The following is a 22,196-nucleotide window of genomic DNA, read 5'->3' on the forward strand; positions in this document are numbered from 1 at the left end:
GACAGCCAAGTGGAAAGAACACAGAATTACCACTGCCTGTACAGATTAAAAGTTCCTGGCAAAACTACCAGAAATACATAAGATGAACCAGGTTTGGGGATGACAAAAAGTTTTGGAGGAGAGTCTGTGATGAAATACATCGGAGGATGTGTTATTTGAGATAAGCACTGAAAAGTGTAAGTCTGTCTCATTTTTTTCCTCAGTAATAACTACTCCATCCAGTTAAGGAGCGCTCTGGGTGACCTTCAGAGTTACTCTCACATGTTTTCCTGGATGGAAAGAGATGGCTGCTTCAGTGCAAACACTCCTGGAAAACATAAAGGTAATGCAGGAAACACTGTGGCTATGGCTACACCTCACAATGGGCTCTGTGCAAGATCTGAGCAGGGAACCTAACTCTGTGCACGGCACTGGTTCCAGATATTACACTTGCTCCAAAGGCAAATGACTACCACAATTATCATCATCTTTGGCCTACCTCCAAGCAGATCTGCTATTAGGGATTTTACTTCTGAAAGAGATGTATTTCTGAAGTGCTTTAGGACACTTACAGATGATCTCTCCGCCCCACAGTGTGCGTCAGCCAAACCTGCCAGTCCTCAATTTTCCAGGCTCACCAGAATGGTTTGGGGCAGCAAGACCAGCATTTAATGTTGAACATGGGCAGCAGCCATAGCTGTCTTTGCAATGATCTCATTTACTCTGGCAACAAAACTATTCTGTATTTGTAGATGCTTGCCAAAGTTTGGCACTGGAGTTACACACACATGCACTTCACAGTTAACTTGAATATCATGCACAAAAAGGGTTGTTTTAATAGAAACAGGAGTAAGAGAATATTTAAAATGAAGCTCTTCTCCAAAATCTCCCTGGTTTTCCGAGTCTCAGAAGTTAAATCATTTTCCATTCTACAGATAAAGAAGTTGTCTCCAGATTTCACAAAAATAAAGAGGGATTAAAGACATTTGAATGTTACAGACAAACTGCAGAAGACTTTCATTTGTATGGGAGGTAAGAAACATATCTTCATGGATTAATTTTAGAATTTTTCAGCAGCTCTTGGTTAAATTTTGATATACTGGCATTTTCCAGACTTAGAGACTTTACTGTTAGCTGATTATTCACTCCTTGGCATGCTTGCAGTTAACACCAAACTGACAAATTTGTGGCCTACAAAACAGCAAGAAGACTGATTCCATGCTAAGTTCATCTTTAAATATCTGTCTCATCTGTAGAGACCTGCACTGCATGACACAGTAGCACAACTACCACTGTTCTGTCACAGAGAAACTCATCTTTTATTCATTGCATGACATCCTAGAAGTTATAGACAGGCATCAAAGCAAAGGAGCTCAGACCAGAGAGTTTATGGATTGGCACAGCCATTAGTCGCTTACATCTGCTCGCTTTTGCTATGCAGATGAAAGTTGATTTCTTGGTTCTGTAGTCATCACTACTGGCAGTTCAGCTATGAACACACCAGTTACTGAAATCATCACCGTATTATGCTCTTTGATGTCCTGGTAATTTGAGACTTTTTTTCCTGTTTATTCAGATAATTCTCAACGGCTACAGTAAGTTGTGCTTGGTTTGGTTATCCTACTGTCTCCAGAGGCTTTCTTAAAACATACCTCTTCTTATCAGAGGAAGCCAAGAATGAACTTTGAAGATAAGGTAAAACACATTTTACATAGTATTTTTTTCTTGTTGCTTTGTTAAAATGTTAAGAAGAGCTTGCACAGGGGAGGGGGGAAATGAAAGCACCAGCACATGATACACTATGTATCCTCAGGTGTTGTCACTTCACCTTCCCCAAATGTACCTACCTCAAACCCATAACCCCAACACACAGATATTTTGTGAGGAAACAGGCAGAGCAGCTTCTAATCGGCACTATCCAGTACTAAAACACCATTTCTTTCTGAAAGCTAGCACAATGGACAGTGCCTCCCAGACTCATGGTCTGGGATCTAAATGGCAGATAGGCTGAAGACCATTTAGGAAAGCAAACAGCACCCTGTGTACCCACTGGTCTCGAGACAGCACAGTGCAAGACCACATCTGTTCTACTCTTTTATAACGATGCTTTAACAGCTAGACAGAAATGAAATTGTTTGCTTTTTAACTGCATCATCTAGAGTTTAGAATACTAAATTAAGCCACCAACCAGAAGGCTGGTGACCAGAGCACTGGTATGATTTCCTGGATGAACCACCCCACAAATCACATCTCTTTACAAGCAAAAGAAAAAACAGTATCTATCTCCATAAAAGCTGACAACTAATACGAAAGCAGCAAGTAGTTGCTTTTGTACATTTGTTCTGGTGAAAGGCCATTTATTATTTTAAAGGGCGCAACGTGAATTTACTTGTAAATTCAATGAATTAGGATGGTAGCATTTTCCTCGCATAAGACAGATATCAAACAATAGATTATTTTACAGTGATGACTTCCGACTTTCATTCATACCTTTAACCTGCACACAGAATATTACATTCAAATTTTATGAGGGCAAAACAAATTTTACTTTGTATTCAGGCCCAGAGAGCTGCAAACAACCTCACACAACAGAAACACTGCAAAAAAAAAATCTCATGTGAAGTAATGCTCAGGTTGTGATAGAATTTAGAACTCTTTCTTTAGTTATTTTTTCATTACTGAAAACCAATCTCTTTCCATCATCATTTTTATACTATTTCATGATATATCACCAGCAATACGTACAAACGTTTACCACTAACACTTCAGTAGGACAGAATAGGTGAAAAACTGTATTTGAAAGTTTAAAATTAAGGGAAGCTACTATTTGGAACTATTTAAAGAATATTTGTCATCTTTACTAAGAAAGTACCTCCTGTTTATTTTAATGAAATAGTTTCAGGATGTGACTTGTTTCCTTGGAGTTTAATTTACTTACCTTTTCAGTATCTATTCCTCTGGACATTGACCAGGTGGAAACGATGTAATCCATCACACGTTCACTCAGTCCTTTAGGGACCTGGTAGAGCTTTAGAAAGTCCCGGACACTGTTGAGCATTTCATGGTATCTGTTTGTGTTAGCATACATTTGCTGAAATATGGTTGTCACGTTACCAAAAATGGTTGCATACAGAAGGGCTGTAAAAAAAGGAAAAAAAACAATAGATAATACACATAGTAAGTTGTGAGGATCAATCTATGTTCCACTGTGCTTTAAGACTGGAAATGCCAGGCCTGTAGAAATGCATGCAGTATCAATGCTTTGTGAGGAAGACCTGATGAGCACAAGTATTTTATAGGTCACCTCCAGCACTACAAACTGAAGACCACCACCTGCTTTGGTGATGGTGAGTGCTGCAGGACAGAGTTCCTGAAACACAAATATCAGTCTTTGCCCAGCAAACGATTCAGCAGTATCAAAACCCTTAAGAAAGCACAATAGAAGACACAAAAATTTTAAGACAAATAGCTTGATAGCAAATACTTTAAAATTTCATCTTTGGTTTATCGTGCCTGTGTTGAAGTGCCATCAGTGACAGATTTCCAAGCTTTAAGTGCATTACCACAGTAGTAAGCCGAGTCATCATTACCCACCTCAGTGTGACAAGAACAATGCATCAAAGCAGAAGATGGAATATGTAATAAACAGCTACCATGGGTCAGTGATTTATAGATGTAAGCTTAATAATACATAAAAACTCACATTATGTTTTATATTCTTCAAGCAGAACAGCAAGGCCTGAGGCAAGAGCTGGAGCCCTCGAACACAGACCAAATGCTGCACAGCCCTTTTGACTAGATACCACAGTTATCAAGCCAGCTGGTTCATCAAGATGGGTTTAAGAAAAAACACAAGAAAGAAACAAAGGAGGTATTTCCAGGTGTGGAAAGAAGCAGATGAGAACACACAGGTCTTGAGAAGATCCACCTGTCGAAGCCCAGGATAGAACAGCAGGCTGGTGGAAGTCTGAGTCATGTTTTGACGGCTTGCAGAGGCTGGGGCTGAGGTTCTTCCAGCCAGCCCAGCCCTGAACAAAAGGGAAGGACAGAAAATCTCAGGGGAAGCCTTCCTATGTTGTGAGTCAGGTTAGTGGTAAGTTCGAGGCTGGCTGTAGATGGAGAGGAACAGACAGTGATAGGCTGCTAACCATCAGTAAGTGCTCTGGCTTGCTGAGTAAGTTCTTCCTCTTTATCCTGTCCCCCAAAATTGTCAGTATGTCTTCAGTTTGAGATAAAAATAAACAGCCATATTTATAAAGCAAACAAAAATATTCTGCCTTATCTAAATAATCCTTTTTGCTCTTTATTTTCTCCCTTACCCCCTTTTAAAAAATAAAAAAGTGAAAATTCCTCATCCCATTCATTCCTTTGAGAATGCAGCTATTTATTTGGGTCAGTGTTACAGGCAGATAACCTTAAGCAAACTTAGATGCTTTAGGGTTTTATGACCAACAAAATACCTTTGATAATGTACAAGTTACAGGACTGTCTTTTCCCTTATCATCAAGGGATGTAATTTATATTTAGACTCACTCAAGGCCTTTACACTGCTCATTCTCTACAGAATTCCTTCTTGATGCTGTATGACTTCTTTTCTTTTTATGAGTTCCTGTAGAGACCAACTCTCCCCTTTTCCAACCCCTTTATACAGATGGGTTTAAAAATATATATAAAAATGTGCAAACTCAGTTTAAAAAAACTCAGAGAGATTGAACAGAGGTACAGTGACCAGAAGCATATATATTAATTCTCTGTTTAACCTTGTGTCTGACCAAAACCATACCGAGAAGTCGGATACAATGAGTACTGAAGAATGAAGAAATACTTTAAAAAACAGATTTACCTTAAAAATTCCTTGATTCATGAGCATTTAGTATTTGAAAAACATTACCTTTCCCTAACCACGTCCTGTTTTGCTCTCTTATGCAGATGCAAACACAACCCTATAATACTGCTACCTTAGGCCCTACTTACATGGACTTTTACCCAGGCTCTCCAAAATCGCGGAGTCTCGCTGGCAGGCCACTGCAGCAACACAAGTCATTCGCAAACGTCATTAGTCTGCGAGCCAGTAGAATGCTCAAAAGAGGTGACGGATTAGAAAGAGGGTCACAAGCAAATCCCCATCTGTGATTTCTGGGCAACCATACTTGTGTGCATACAACTATCTATCTTTTCCTCTCTGATGAGCAGAGACCTGCTGGTTCAGTATCTTGGCACAGATGAAATGGAGTCCCCATTCTGTCCTATTACTGTCCAGCTACATGAAGCCTAAAGAAAGCACTGAAATTTGGTTCTTCATTTGATCATTATGAGGCAAGCAGTCCTAAAGCAATTTCCACTGCAAACTGCAGCTACTGTGCTCCCGTATGGCAATTATCTCAGCAAGAAAAATTATTCCTGCCTACGTTCATTTTTTACTTTTTAAAAAATCCCCCAACTTACAAACCTTAATTTATCATTAGCTAACCACTTTATTACTATTAAAGACACATTAAAGCCAAGGATTTTTGCAGCCCAATATTGGGTAGAGACATTAGCATATTAAACGTTGACCTCTTCTGCATAGAAATAGCTAGCTGCGTGCCTTTCCTTCTTTCAAAGGAATAACGAACCAATTGCAGAACACTGCAGGATCAGAAAGACTTCAGAAACACAGAGGAAGAAAGTTGGGCAATTTATGACAGAGCAAAATCTCCAAATCCTTGTTTCAAGACTGACATTAGTCCGCTGCCTTGTAACAGCAACAGTGCAGGTCACATGCCAACATCCAAAGGTCCCTGAAGCTCTTGGCCAGAGTTGGCAGTGCTGTCCCACAAACTCTACAGACTCTATCAACTTCTTAGCAGTTCAGAGGATCACAGGAATAACGGAAAAGTATTTTAAGGGGTGTAGGAGGGTGGGAAGGGCAAATGTCCTTGCGTGGGATGGATTCAACTAAAGCAAGGTCAAAAGTGCACCATGCAGAAAGATTACAAATTAATCTGACCCCAACAGCTTCCTCAGATGCATCAGCATGGTTGGAGGCTGTGCAGTGGATTCTGAGGAACCATGCCCAGGAATAAGCCTGTAGCAACCATGCCTATACATCAACCAAGGAGAAAACTTCTGCAGAACAAGAAACAACCTGTTCTAACTCTGCTTACAAAGCTGCAGCGCATCCAGCAGACATCAAACACCTCCCCCCCCATGAATCTCAAGATCCCTCAGAAAAGATAGAGCCTTCCCCCACCATTAATATTCTTTTCTGACAACAGATAAGAGAACCACATTGTCCCCAACAATGTGGCTACTCATTTACAATGCAGTCTGTGTCACCCAATTTAAACCAGTGTTTAAATAACGTCAAAGATAAAAGCATAGTAATTTCAATAGCCAATTACCCACACAAGTGAATCATGAAGGTCAGACACAGGTTGGAAAGGTCACTGAATCATCTGCTACTTTTAATGATATAACAAATAAGAATAGAGAAATAAATGCAAGTCGGTGTAGGTCTCAGCTACCACAGTAAAAGATCTGGGATCTGATTTTAGAATTATGAGAGGAAGAATTTCTATCTGTAAGAATGAGAGGTTTGCAATTACCCCAATTACCCATGTAAGTGCTGCATGCGGTTCCTGAGATGAATCATCAGATTGATGATGATTTGTTCAAAACGCACTCATCCCAAGCCCTTGCATACAAAATGTGTGCATAAGAACTATAGAGCAACAGGTGAGACCTACATCAACTAGTGAACAAACTCTTACATCTTGCCCTCAAGCCTTGCTGTGCTTTCTGAAACTGAACTTCCTTCATTACCACTTTATCTAAAGGCGATCCAGAAAGTCCCTGCATAGAAGTTCCACTTTTTCCACAACTAAAAATACCAAACCAAACTCCTCTTACATACTTAAGGAGTAGTCTGTGCTAAGCTAAATGCTATTAAAAAAGCAGGCACCTGGATTTACAAGTACTAGATGATTGAAATGTGTAATTACGCTTTTGTTTCACTACAAGTTCCTAGTTTACAACAAATTATTGAGTTCATAGCTGAAAGAAAGCCAGCTTTGAAAACCTGTTGCACCATGTCACTTGACACTGAAGATGAAACGTAGCCATAAATTAACCACAAAAGCTGCATGCCTCAAAGGCATTTTTCCGATAACATATTGTGAGGTCACAGAAAATTAACATTGATCAGATAAAAAGAAAGCAGAAATTAATAATTGTATGGATTATAATATAATTATATGAGAAAAACACATTGGTTTAAGTGTGCAATTAAAACAATGTAAGAGCTTATAATTCCTTGAGATTAGGGGTCTTGATTAGTGGTAATTATGCCTACTGGGCAGAGAGCATGCAGTTAAAAGACAAAAGCTGAACTGTTAATTACAGTCTGCCAGCAAATACCAAACTGAACAGGTATCTATCAATGAATTGTTTACAGCTCTATTTTCGATGGGATTGTTATCTGTAGTCTTGCAACTTGAAACCAAAGCATCTAAAGTAAGATTTACTTACCAAGTATCTAGAATAGTGCAGAATTTAAATAGGTTGCCCTATTTTCTATCAAGGCGTGCAGAGCTGCCTGATTTTGCTGCTGCTTCGGAAACTTTCTATAATAAAAAGTTTCCTATTTGTAATCTTTTCTTTATCTTTTATTTTTATTAATACAATTTACAGATATATCATTACTTTTAGCTAGCAAAGAATAAATATAAACAGCTTAGCCATAATCTAACAGGGTGAATAACATTATTCAATTCATGAATTTTCACTCTACATAATGTTGTCACATGGTATAAAACATGATACAGTTGCTACTGTCTTCTTAGCATGTACATCAGTTAGATTCTGAATTTCACAAATCAGGGAAAAAAGGCTTTTTTTTTTTTTTTAAGTGAAAACAAATTCCCAGAGGAGCTCTCCCCCATGCTGTTGCAGCGCCTGTTAGATCCCACTCTTTCCTCAGCTCTCTATTCCCCCAGACTAAACGGATACACTGCTCCACCTCCCTCCTCTTTCACTCCACCAGTGTGAAATTTGCACCTCTGTTTAGGTACCCCACACGCAAAAGCACAGTAGTAGCAGTGCTACAGATCAAAGAACTGGCAGGCTGCTATCAACTGAGCAAGTCTGAAAACAATTCAATGCCAAAGAGCAAAGCAGAATGCCTGAACAGGCCACAAGGGACATGAGGAGTGAGCTAGGTAGCAGAACTGCTTGACTTGTAGGATGAAGGATGAGGTACCACAAGCAAATTTTATCAAACTCTTAGTCAAATGCTCCCGCAAATTTTGCCACACTCATCATCACATTTGCTGAAATCACTCTGCTGACAATGGATGGGACATAGAAGGACAACACTGGGCTCCAGCTACAATGGAAATGTCTTCCCTGCAGAAGGATAGGCCACCAGCGAGGACACAGCTGGTCAGGGCTAAACAACAGAGCATCAGGCACACAATTTTTTTTCCTCTTCCCATCACCAAAAACCCAAGAACTGCAATGAAATGAAAGCCAGAGACATAAACAAGGGAACAGCTGCTCTGAGAAGCCACTTAAGCAACTACCAAGGACTAGAGTAGTAGAAACATCTGTGCACCTTAAAATAGGCTGTCTGCAGTGTGCAAGGGCAGAAAGGGAAGAGTTAAGAACAGCTATGGAACAAACACCACAAACAGCTCCCGCTGCCTCTCACACCCTTTCCTAACTCCGCAAATGAAAAGCAGACTGCTACTACAGCAGCACAGCCCCACGGGCAAATAACCTCCTGTTATCTCAGGGACTTGAAACCACCTACATTTTGCCAGTTCAAGGCTTAACATGGAAGAAGAGAGGTAAGGGTTGGGAAAACACCAAACCTTCCAAAAATTCTAAACCCAGCTTCCCTAAGGACATTTCAAAGCTGATGTGTTTTCTGGGTTGTTTATTATTTTGATTTGATCTGGTAGCAGACACACAGCTGACAGCAGCAACTGCAGGTGTTTTGGATCACAAGAATTTCATGAGCCTGGGCATCACGGGCAGCACAAATCTCCAACAGGTTTTCCTTTTGCCTTCAGCAAGTTTGGGCTGAGATAAACAGCATGGGAAAAGCACACAGACCAAAACTGATCAGAGAGGTGATCAGAGCCAAAGTGAGTAAAAGCCAATAAAACAAACTTCAGCATCAGCCCTGCAAGAAAGCTCTCCAACACAAACAGCTCGCTCCAAACACACAGCGAAGGGCCAACACCAGTTTGCACACTGTGAAAGGCTGCATCTTGGATCCAAGAACCTTCCTACGAGAGGATGGAGAACCCCCTGGCAATTCATAGGAAGGAAGAGTAGCTGTTAGCTCCAGGGCCAAGGCCCCTACCTCTGTAAAGAAGCACGACTAAATTAACAATTAATTAACACTGCAAAGTCTGGATTTGAGTAAATTGAGAAGTGTCCAAGCAAGTAAAATGGCAAGAGTCAAGATTCACAAAAGCCATCATTCATTTGTTTTGACAGCCATGGTTTAGCATTATATTTACACTGAGAGGTGCTAACAGTCATTCAGAGGGGTATTTAATGACAGCCACAGACTCCACTGCAGGCAATACACTTGCAGAAAAGTGGATTACTACAGTAATCAGATGCACAAGAAGTCAGAACTAGCCTGTGAGGACTTGGATGTGCTCTTGGTTGCAAAGTTAAGGAATAGGAATCATTGCATTTGTGCTGTAAAAGGAAGCCAACAGAAGACAACACAAACATGACACTGAAAGGATCTGAAGAACATCAGGTACAAAGAAACTTCAAGCTGGTAGACCGTGAAATCCCCAACCATGAGCTTCTCTCACCATCAGGAGAACAGGACTACATGTTCTTAATCCATGAACAATCAGCACTTGCAGACCATGGAGTTTACCTGACTCTTCCCACTTGAATTGTCTGACAGCATCAGCATTTCTGCAAGGCTCTGTACTTCCAGAGCCTTCCACTGGTTAGTCTCAGTGGGGTAACACCATTTTACATTCAAAGGGACATCATGAACCAAGTAAGAAGACTGATGTTCTGTCTCAACTTACAGGTAAATTCTTAAACCTGACAGCCAGCCACGACTACCCGCAAATACAGTTAACGCCTAGTAACTTACTGAGGTGGGGTCTTAGCCCTTGATACCAAAATGACTTTGAAGGACCATTATAGTTTAATCAGTGAGTCCATGGGAAATTCACTTCAAAATCAAATTTTATTTCAGTCAAAATACAATATGGGATAGCAAGAGCAACAGGCAGAAAGATCTGCGAGGGGAAATGTCAGCATGATTCTTCAAAGGTAAGACTAGAGAAAAAGTCTGATTGCACAGAAGTGGCACTTTCCAGTCACCTCTCCATGTTTTATACCCCACAAGATAGGTTCATCTCTGATCTGGCAAGACCGAATGGCCAGTGACTGTACTGGTCTTCACAACTAGTTAAAACAACTACAATTCCTGTAAAGAACAAGATATTTATCAGAACATTTTTGGGAGGGTCCTAAAGGGTTTTAAATGTGGAGCAGGATCTTGATGATGCTCTATGTTTTAAGCATGTGTACTTTGGTGAATGCTAAGCCTTGCACTAGACTAAGCCAATTTGATTATCAAGAGGAAACTAACTGTATAAACAGATTGCAGCTGCAAAAACCATCTGTATTCCAAACATACGAGGCCAGACTCACCAGTGGGACACTTTTATCAACAAGGGATAACTTCAACTCAATGTATTCACTAGCAGGTTTTACCATGATGAGAATTATTAAAATGGCAAAATCTGATTAAATCCTCTGCAATTTGCAAGAAAGGACACTATTTTACTGTTTTGTAGAATTTTATGGACAATAAAATTTAAATTGTCTAGAAAATTGAAATGGATTTCCATTTCATTTCCCAGCACTAATGAACAGATCACCATTTAAATGACGACCAAGCCATTTAAGGGCATCATTTTTCTTCTACAATTTATACAGGATAATGCATGGCCATTTCAATTACTTGGTTAAAATTAAATCTCCAGATACTGCTTCTAGGTTTTTACTGACTTGCACCAATATGAAGGCTTTTGCTTTGAAAGCTGTTTTTTTATCTACCCTCAACTTATCTGAAATGGTTACTCCCAATTAGAAGCAAACGCTCATTTTTTAAAATCTATTACTGAAATAGAGCTACACATAAAATGCCAGTCAGGAAAAGATTAAAGAAAAAAGTTAATAAAAAGTAAAAGTTGTTCTCTTTTAATGTGAATCTGCTTGCATACATAGTTTTTATGGTTCCTGTTTACCCTATTTCCTCTGTGATTTGTATGATGTTTTCCACAAAGCCTTGCAGCATGGAAACCTTAGGGAGGTTCAAGGAGATCACTTTTTATCCAAACTTTCTGGTCCTTTCCCTGTAATTCTGGGCCTGTTGGTGATTCCTGTTGGTGATTCCCAAGCCTGATTTTGCAATAACCTACATGTGCCCTTTGAGAGGTCAGAACCAGATCTAAATTTTGCATGAGAAGGCCACCATCTAACCCTTGTGCATACTGAATTCTGGACTGCACTTCACCCCCACCCTGATGACACACAAGAGTTTGATGGCTAGAGTCACTTGCTGACAACTGCCCAGGCAGCATTCTCCAGCGTGATCCTTTTGTCATTCCTCCAGACCTCATTTAATTAAGGTGTCTAACATTCAAGTGCCAGATTTGGAGTAATCCTTTGTTCCCAATGATAAATGGATTCAGGTAGATTCTAGGTACTCCTGCCAGAGCGCCCATGGGGGAAGCTGGTAGTGGGCTGCATTTCTTGTTCAGATCTGAATGCACCAGTAAGACTACAAGGAGGAAGGACCCAAGGCCTCCCCTGAGGCTGCAGTGATCTCAATTCTCATTAGGCTCATGTCACTCACCTCAACTCACCTCTGTACTTAAACGCTACAACACAGGAGATTAAAGTTAAGGACACAGTTAGGAGAAACACTGAGACAAAGAATCTCTCTTCGACCACTAACTTTCATCCACTTACTTACAAAAGCTTTTACTGCCTATGTAGCAAGTACATGACAGCCCTTTTTTTAGGCTTTGTCTTCTCTGAGAACAAAATAAAAGGTAAAGTTTCAATGCCTATAAATTATCCCCATATAAAAGCAGAGTGGGATGAAAGTACTATGGTTTCATTGTAAAGTGAACCAGAGGTGGGTGGTAGAGTGCTGGCCTCACCCAGGCAGCTGATGTAAAAATTGCACATCTCTTGTCCCACAGAATCCAGAGAGAAGTAACTTCTCCAGATGAATGGTACTGTCCCCAAACCAAAAAACTAGCTAAACAAAACCCTCAAGCAACAGAAAGCACGTACTTGAGATGAAGGTTGGGTTTTCTGTAGCCCACCTGTCTTATGCCCACTAGCACCCTTCAAGCTGACTGCTTCAAGTGGTAACACCGCAAAACAGCCAGTGATCTGTGGCTGCACAGGGAGATTGTGTTAATCACAGAGGAGCTGTCAAGCCTGTTCACTTGTCAGGTCAGCCAACTAGAGTTAAGAGCACATCTGCACCCGACAGGATGAATGGATACCTGAGATAAGGACAATTAATTCTCAGCTCACATCAACTTTGCAGTGAAATTAAGCCCCTAAAGCTATTGCACTTAGCTGGACTGTGCTGTACCTGACTGCTTTGCTTCCCTGCAGCTTCTGACACAATGACCTTGGTAAGCCAGGCTCCCGGAGTGTTGTTACTTCAATAACCACAGAAAGACTGCAAGATGCTCTTCAGCTGACACCGAGTGACCCACCAATCCCATCTTGAACATGCACTTCTTTTACTTCTGGATGCAGCAAGCACAAACAAATGATGTGCTTTTCAAAACCCAAACAAACCTAAAGACAAACTGGTCCAAAAGCTTCCCTCTTCATGTGTCATTAAACAGGCACAAATATTTAATGGTGTTTGTAACACAAGTAAGAATACTGAAGTTTGTTAATTATGTTGAGTAAGCCAGTGAGGCCTGAGATAAAGACGACATTCACGGATGAAGACTAATTTGAGGTGGTTAAATTGTCACAGGAATGACTAGGTCTGAGTCATGCTCCTCCCACACACTAATCGCAGATGAGCTCTCAGACCCAAATCAATAGGTACGTACAGTATGTGCAGGAATGGGGAAAGCTCATCAACAGCTGCTTCTCTAGGGGGGCTGCTTCACTGACGAAGGAAGCGACAGGTTAGTGAAGACACATATGGCTGATCAAAAATTAACTCAGGCAACTGTTTGGGTTGTGAACGAGAAACCATGGATGGCTGCATGTGAGAAGAGTAATTTTCACTCGAGTGGCGAAGAGGGTTACAGCCTAACTCTCAGAAATAGGCAATCATTACTGTTCCTATGGCTCCAGTCTTGGAGATGTTCATTTTCCAGGCTGACTCTGCTGTTTTATCAGAACTCAGTGGGACTAAAAGCAGCAGTAAAGGTAAGCACGCATACAGCTGGGAGTTCTACGCCTAGCTTCTAAAAAACATACATCATTAGAGTCAGGGGTACATGTTATTGCATAAGAAATTCCTAATTTCTTATTTCTAATTTCTTCTTAAAGTACTTATTACAGAGAAATCATCTGACATCTAAAAAATGTCAGGAAGCTGTGCTTTTTGCTTTGGTGAGTTTTTAGCAAGCCAGCACAAAACACAAATACATTTGCACATGTACAAACTTATGCAGTAGAAAGTAATGATGTAGTAATACCCCACTGGGACCCTTTTAGACAACTATACTGCTTGTGCGGTGCCTGAAACAGCAAGGCACACAAGAGTGGCATTTGCAGATGCTAATAAGCTGAAGCTGGCCAACAGAAAGTACAGAGGTCTCTCAAAGGTAATGAAATACCTCTGTCAGTAATTTGCAGCTATAAACCTCACCCAGTAGGTAGGCACGCAGAGCTTTTCCTTGCTTAGGGAAGAATGATTTAGGGAGGACTGCAATGATACTCTGCTGCAACCACTGTACGTGTGGGATACAAGGGGCAAATCTCAGTGCAGAAATAGAGAACCTAATCCTGCAGGATCCCCAAGGCAGTCATTAAGGAAGTTTTCCCTGATACTTCTTGCAGATAGGGGATAATTTTCAGAATATCAGAGGAGGAACTTCCAGAAGCAGAGTTTCTGCAGTTTTCACAAGCCTTTCCCTTGTTTAAACACTGAAGAACTTGCCTCCTTTAATTTTCTACCATATGCAGTATAACCTAAGCAGCACCTACCAAATTTTCTCAATTTTTTCCTTCCCACTGATAGAGGCAACAGGAAGATCTTACAGCTCATACAGTAACTGGAAACTAACAGCAGGAATTGGGCAAACAACAGTAGTAAATATATTCCATGTCATTTACAGCACTAAAGTTATCAAATTATAAAGAAGTAAAAATGCAGAAACTCATTTCAGCACTTTAACAAATTGTGGTAATAACCTGCATGTGGAGTGAGGAACTGTTCGCAAGCTGCGTGTGCTACCATGAATATTCATTTGCTGGTCTTAGGAACAAGGCAAGGATGGAATGCTTTTCAACAGCTAGATTTTCTGATATTATATAGCTGCTACTGGCTGACAGATATTAATGATTCTTGACAGAATACTTATCTTTGATCTGTTGCTGTAATCAATCAGCACATGAGCACCGGGCTATTAAAATATTTTTCTGTCAAGCTCGCTTGACGTGCTTTGAATGGTACACAGCCTCAGTGTTGGGGTAGGGTTTTACACAGCCTCAGTGCTGGGGTAGGGTTTTACACAGCCTCAGTGTTGGGGTAGGGTTTTACACAGCCTCAGTGTTGGGGTAGGGGTTTTTTAGGTCTTTGGGTTGTGATGTATTTTTTTAAAAAATAAGAGAGGCTACCTGCAAATCACACAGCAAGATTTTCTGAATAAGCATCTCTTGAAGATGTCCCTAAGCATCACTCTTGATGCTGAGCATTCAGCATCTGGTCACCATGGTTTCAGCTCCTTCTGACAGAAGTCCTTCTAATGGATAACCATCTATCCTGCCTTTTTTCCACCTATCCCACAGGTACACACATACTCTTTAAACTGTTTCTCCTTGTCAAATTCTTGTCATCTACCTGGCCCAAAATTACTCTTTGTGCTTCCTTCCAGAAGTTCTGCCCTCCTGTTTTCTTTCACCTCTTCCAATTTTCTATTCAATACTCTGTCTTCCTCCCGCCTTTCAGAGACCTGTCATGGGAACAGTGATTTGGCAGTCTCTCTGCATCACAGAGCCTGCAAAATTTAAATCAACAGCTTAGCAGACCCATCAAAGAGGCTGCCAGACCTTCTTGGCCTCAATAGAGAAGCCTAATGACTAGGAGGGAATCAAAGCTAAATTAGATGGTCAAGAGAACAGGGAGTCTTCACAGGCTGGAGGAGGGGAGGACGGGGAGACAGGGATGCAAGCCTAAATAAGTAAGAGCGGGATGGAGGAGCAGAAAAAGAACGTAGGTGAGGCTGGGAATGTAGAACACAAAGCACAAAGATTGCTGAACTGGCAAAAAATACAGGCAGACTTTAAATGTCCAGTTTTCTGGACAGGCTTACCTTTACTTATACCACTATCCTTGAAGTCAAGAAGATACCCTTCAGTAGCCCTGCAGAGGGAGGGAATAGCCATGCAGGGGTACGGTATGCACAGAGCACAGCAAAAGCCATTCTGTACTAGCAAGATGCAAAAAGTTAGAGAGGCAAGGCAGGCGAAGCAGACACATGGGGCAGTTTGCAAAAAGTCACACAGGAGGGTAGCCCAAACATGCCTGCTCAGGTCCTCTCCCCTATGCACCAGCCCCCACTGGCTCCTGCATTGTATTTCCAGTATTTTTCAGCACTGATGAGATAAGGAGCAGGAGGGTTTCACCTTTTGCTGTGCCGTTTGCCTATCAGCTTATTTCCTTTGCAGGCCATAATACCCATTTTCTGTGTCCAGAACCTTCTGCAGCTTCCAGAGGCTTACAAGTACTAATTCTGTCTGAAGGTTTGAGAAAACAGAAACACCATGTCTGAGTGAATCTCCCTTTCTCCAGGAAAAAAGAAAAAAAAAGTACCAAAAGCCCATTTAATGAAGAAACTGTTTGAGTTAGGATGACATTCCCTAAAATCAATAAGTGAAATGCAGCAGTAGTAGGCTACGCTGTGGCTAACAAGCATCCATAAAAGCTCTGTTGGAAGAACATGTCAGCATTGTGACTGCAATGCAAGACACTTTGGACTGTGCAAGTCAGACCAGAGAAACACAGTTCCTGGAGTAACAAATAGTATGGAGAGGATGTTGTCTTTGCTAGAAGCTAGTGAAAATAAATTGCTCAATTTTTATACCTTAAAGCAAATACTCCATAATTTTTATTTACTTTTTTTTTTCCAGTGCTGAAAATTTAGGCAATAAGTTAGAAAGATAAAAGAATAAACACTTTAGAACAAGCCAAGGGGGTAGACAACAAATCCAGAGAGATTATCACGGGAGGCAGTAAAGAGAACAGTATCCTTCCTAACAGCATCCTAACAGTACCCTTCATACAAAGCCTAAGTGAACAGGTTGTCACAAGCAGGGTGTGAAAGGGAAAGATAAAGTCCTTTGTGCTTCTCTGCAGACTGTCAGAAAAGAACTTCAAGAGCTTCTACACAGGCACAAGCCTCCAAACAGCATTTTCACTTGCCCAAGTCCTCCCCATCACTGTGCCATGAGGGACAACATGCATGCATCCATCTAGGTATCACTGCTCTGCAGCTGCAAGGAGCAGACATATTGGTAGTGCCCACAACACCACCAGCATCTTCAACCTTTTTTTCCTCCCCAGCTGTGGGGATCTGTCTTGCTGGAAGCCTTTCCTATTTGACTTTATTTTTCTACCACTGACAAGGCAGAGATGTGAAACCTCGATCACTTCTAAATGCTACCCCATTCCCTGCTTCATATCAGTGTGCTCTGGGAAGGGCACGGGAAAGGGAAATTGCTCAGTAAACCGTTTTGGACTGGAATGTGTTTTTAATGGTCCTAATCCCAGTGTAGGAGGGAGAAAACGCGTATATGTATCACGTAGAAGAATCTTAAAGGTCATCCCACACATGAAGAATATATTTCCCCTTTGAAATGATGACCACTGCGATCTGAGGATCTCCCATAGCTAATGCCCAGTCCTGACTCCCTCTGCTGGTACTTGCATACAGTCTCATCTTCCTCACCCTTAGAAGAGAAGCAATGTCCTTTGGTGTTTCCAACAGCAGTATGGCAGTGGGAACCTGTTGTCACAGCAGTCTCACAAACGTTTATAAATACTTCATGAAGTCTGAAAAAAACCACTTTTGAATGTTTGCATGTTCGTTACCAGGGGGTTTTCCTTCCTCTACTAGACTACCCTCCTATTGTCTGGTAGACTCATGCTTCCAGCTAGACTAAAGTTAGAACAGAATTAACTTGCAATGAATATAAAACCTTTACTTGCCTTAATCCATGGTTTCATAGTCGACACAAGAAGGACAACTGCTAATAAAAGTCTTTTTTAAACCCCACATACTTCATCAACATTAAAATAAGAGTGAAAGCACGGAGAAAGCTTTAAATACTTGAAGTTGCAAGCTGGAAGTGTGGGAGCTCATTAAAAAAGCACTGCACAAGAACGCTCAAGGCAAATGCCATTCAAACTTTTTCTACTCTGAAGTTATTTAATCGTCACAGCAATCACAAGGGATAAGGCAATGTATAAAGGAATTGGCTTTTGTAGGCTTGCTGCTGTTCAGTCTTCTGGAAAGGTATTCACTGTAAAAGTGCCATCCATTTAAAATGCTTCTCAGTTCTGAAAAGCAATCTTTCTAACCTGAGGCTTGATACTTCAAGTTGCAGAGTACTCTCAGCTGAAACAAACCAAATGATCTGGGGTTTCTGAGTGACCCAAAAGACTAGTACCCCAAATTAGGGGCAAACTGAAGTGATCAGCAAGTAGAAAAGAAATACTTATTTTACACACACCTACAAGCTAAATACGTCTTTTTTGTGTGTTACCAATTCCATTAACCAACCATTAAGACAAATTAGTTCCTGCATTCGTTCTTTCTGCTCCTTCCCTGAGTGTTAAAAGCTGAGGGAGCAGCACAGCTCCAGGGAAGTCTGCATTTCCATCTAACAGACACTGCACAGAACTGCCCGCTTCCCTTGCACACTTACAGTGTTCTGCAAAGCCTGGGTGAAAACATGCTATGAAATCAGCATGCAAATTTTTATAGGTATATAAATTACTACAATTGCTACAAGGCTGTGGACAAACCAGTCCTAGGCATGTGCTTAAGGACTCAAATTTCAAAGATCCCAGGTATTCTGTAAAAGGTGTAGCAGCATCAACATCGCAAGAGGACTCACTCCGCATCACACCTCAGTCTTTTCTTGCTAAACTAACCATTGCTAACAGTCCACACAGAAGACATATTTCTCCCTGCTTTTAGGAAAGCCACAACCTCTCCCAGCCTTCCCAGCTGTATGTTCACTGAATTGCTGTGCAGGGACCCAAGTGTGGTTGGATTACAGGTGCTTGGCTGAGCTGAACCTGGCTACTACCTCTAATGTTCAGCTTCTAGGCACAAAACTAGCATTGGCTTTATGTACAATACAGCTCATTTCTAAAACTAGCACCATTTCCCCATGTCCACACCTCCTTGTCCCTCTAAGGGATAAGTACCCCTGAGGAAGGTTACTCAGTTCAAGAACACAAACCACCATATCATTAAATGACAGTCTATCACCCAGCTCCTATTCAACAGCCCAACACGTGCACCACGCTGGAATTGCTGTTCTCTGGTCTAAAAAGTCAGCCCAAAAGCTGGAGCTTTTGCACAAACATGACAACATGATGAGTGTGGAAGGAAAGGAATTTCTTCACTGCTCAAGTCCTCCTCTCCAATAAAAGCATTGGCCAGGCACCCTTCAGCTGACAAACACTGAATCACTACACTGAGAATTAACAGCCACTGCAGCATCTCTGTGCAGAAGATAAAGGAGATGCAATCAGAACTGAAGAGTGCATTAGATTAGAAGGTATCCTGAGGTGCATTAAGAGTGTGGCCAGCAGGTCAAGGGAGGTTATCCTCCCCCTCTACTCTGGTGAGGCCAAGTTTGGCGTACTCAGCCCAGTTCTGGACTCCCCAGTTCAAGACAGACAGGGAACTACTGGAGAGAGTCCAGCAGAGGGCTAAAACGATGACAGGACTGAAGCATCTCTCCTGTGAGGAAAGGCTGAAAGAGCTGGGTCTGTTTAGCCTGAAGAAGACAGGTGAGCTCATCAACCCTTACAAATATCTAAAGGGTGGATGTCTAGAGGATGGGGCCAGACTCTTCTCAGTGATGCCCAGCAACAGTAAGAGGAGCAACAGGCACAAACCAGGACACAGGAAGCTCCATCTGAATGCAAGAAAAAACTTCTTTAGCCTGAGCGTGACAGAGCACTGGAACAGGTGAGAGATTGTGGTGTCTCATTTCCTGGGGATATACAAAAATTGTCTGGATGTGATCCTGTGCAACCTGCTGCAGGCGATCCTGCTTTAGCAGGGGTGGTAGGCTAGATGATCTCCAGAGGTCCCTTCAAACCCCTACTACACTGTGATTCTGTGATGCTACATTTCTTTTCTACCTTGAGATAAATTTAAGAAGCACTTTCCACTGAAAATCCACAACCTTACTGATTTGCACCAGTCCTCCACAGACTTTCTAAACAGCAGAAACTCCAAAATTTGCTGCCTGTTTCAGCATGGATACCAAAGATGGGAGTAGCTCATCAAGCCCCAAACCACCACCTTCACTTTCCTATCATGGTATGCTCCTGCTGTTTCTGCCAAAGCTGACTATGGAGTCCATTTGCAGCTCAGCTCCCAAATCCTGACCCTTTGTAAGTGAACAGCTCTGCAAAACAAGCTGTGATGCAAACCAGCTAATGGTAATGGGGGCGGGGGGTGGAGGGGGGGGTGGGGGGGATGGAGAAAGGCTACAGCAGCAAAGCCAGACTTAGGTTTTGTCTCAGGGTCTGTGCATCCAGGACGGCATCTGTAAGCACAACAGAGAGCACATACACATCAAAAGGCAAACTAGTCTAAACTAGTACAAAAAAGACCAGTTTCCAAAGAACAAGGGAACAGAAGTTGACCAGTGGCACTTAAACAAAAAAAGAGAAAGTTTAAGAATAAAGGGTGGGGGAAGTCAGTGCACTGCTGGTGACAGCACGGACTCACCACTCAACTCTGTCAACTCAAAACAGCAGCTTTCAGTATGACCCCAACTGAGGGGGAGTCTGAAAGCGAATGATCAAACAGCTGCTGTCCAAGACAAGAGTTTAATTAATGTAATGAAACCCATAATTAGGTTAATTGCAGCATGAAGACATCACCAATTAAATCACAAATTGCCAGTCCCACGTATCTAACTATCAGAGCCTGAAATGAAACTCTCGCAGCACTCGGGTACTGCAGAGGAACTACCCGCAGAAGGGGACCCACTCCACAAAAAAAGACACAAAGGAGGATGCTTTTAAGGATCTCAGCAAACAAAACAGTGCACAGAGCTCCAACTTTAGACAGTACAAAACACACCAAGTCACACTTGGCTGACAGATAGACATGCTAACAGACACCTGTGCATAGCAACACAGATTGGGCAAGGTCTAGCACAAAACTGACTGTGCAGAAAACCACGTCTGTACTCTCTGAGTCAAGCTAACAAAGAGACAGGTACCAAAGACCAGCTTAGCCAACCCAGCAGGTACACATTGTCCAGTATTTAAAAGTTGACTCTGTCCCTCACCCATCACCTTTTCCCAGATGCCCCTAAGTTTCACACGTGCCCAGGACTTCATCATCACTGCTCCTTTGCCAGACGCTATGGCTGCCACAGCTGCATTGCCAGCCCATGCTGCTTCCACCAGTGGGTGCTTCCCTATAGCATGGGGATGTGGTCAGCCTGCCAGGCTGGGCTGCAGGCATTGGCAGCTAAAGGATGCCTATGTGTCTTGGATTGTCATCAGGGCAGTGGCTTTCAGGAATTGAAGATGCCCATCTTTTCCTGTGTCACACTGAAGTCAGGTACCTCTGTCAATTCCATGATACATTCTCTTGTGATTCATTCAGAGAAGACAATATATATAATTTTTATGTCTATTCAGCACTTCCACTGAAATTAAACTACATATATGGCTAGCTCAGTAATTGCATGATCTCACGTGTCTTTCAAGGCCAGCATTTCCAATGGGTCACTATTAAAAGTCCTTACTTTGTTGGTGTATTCCTTGGAAGAAAGCTTTTTTTCTCCCCAAGAATTCTCCTCTATGAGTATTCTCCTGCTGCCAAATTTCAATTTCCAGCCTTTCTGCTCTTATGTATCTGCTCTGAAGATCAAAATCTTGCTTTGTTAAATGGACAAACAGCACCCTTGCTCTCAGAAATCACTGACCTTTATTATCTCAACTTGCAAATTGAAAGATTTAGAAAGTTAGGAATATGAGTCAAATGGAAAATAGAAAGAAAAAATGAGTAGACAACCCTAATTATAGATGTTGCTACATTTTGTTTCTAATACTATCATGATGGCAGCAGACAGATAATAGCAGTAAAATTCAGAAATGGTAGGAAGGACTCGGAACACAAGCAATAACATAAAACACATCATCAGCCCATGGAAGGCACAAAGCCATCAGTAAAAAAGCTCTTTGTTTTGGGGCTGAGTTTTTTTCCCTTTCTAATGGGAAGATACTGGTCCAATCAAGCTGTTTTGAATTGATGATCATAGTTGTTATGCTCTGTTTACTTGTCTGATTGTAATTTTTAAAGTCCACAATCTGAATTACAGCATACCCAGTGCATTCACTATGCGGTGATAAAACACAGGAACAGCGCAGACATCACGCAAGGAATACAGAAGCACAGTATGGTTTGGTTGTTGCACAGATATCAGCACTAAGCTTATCAGCTGATGCTGGGAAGGTGCAGTCATCCCTCTCACTAGAGAGACTGCATATCTGCAAGTTGCAGCCCCTTCCGGACAGGACCAGAATAATTAATGCCAGCACTTAACGTGCAGTTGTTTCCACAAAAAAAAAAACCACAGGGGGATTAAGCTGGCAGAATTAGCCTGTGGTACTAGGCTTCTCTGTTAAAGGTTTCTATTCACATTTTAACTTTACAATCCCATCCAGATTTTCTCTAATAAACAGCCTGCTAAGGTGCTTAGGT

At 41.6% G+C, this 22,196-nt stretch overlaps 1 protein-coding gene across 2 annotated transcripts in view; it reads right to left on the minus strand.

Moving 5' to 3' along the window:
- The window catches only part of KCNH1 (potassium voltage-gated channel subfamily H member 1), a gene marked incomplete at both ends in the record, with an annotated part of 179,253 nt that overhangs the window by 87,867 nt on the left and 69,190 nt on the right, over window positions 1–22,196 (minus strand). For both annotated transcript variants that reach the window (XM_084261532.1, XM_084261531.1), the window contains one exon: window positions 2,918–3,117. In XM_084261532.1, the coding sequence (XP_084117658.1) occupies window positions 2,918–3,117 (200 nt within the window). The remainder of the gene's footprint in view (window positions 1–2,917; window positions 3,118–22,196) is intronic.

The sequence above is a fragment of the Gallinula chloropus genome (genome assembly GCF_964237585.1).
Source record: "Gallinula chloropus genome assembly, chromosome: 3".
In the NCBI taxonomy this organism is placed as follows: Eukaryota; Metazoa; Chordata; class Aves; order Gruiformes; family Rallidae; genus Gallinula; species Gallinula chloropus.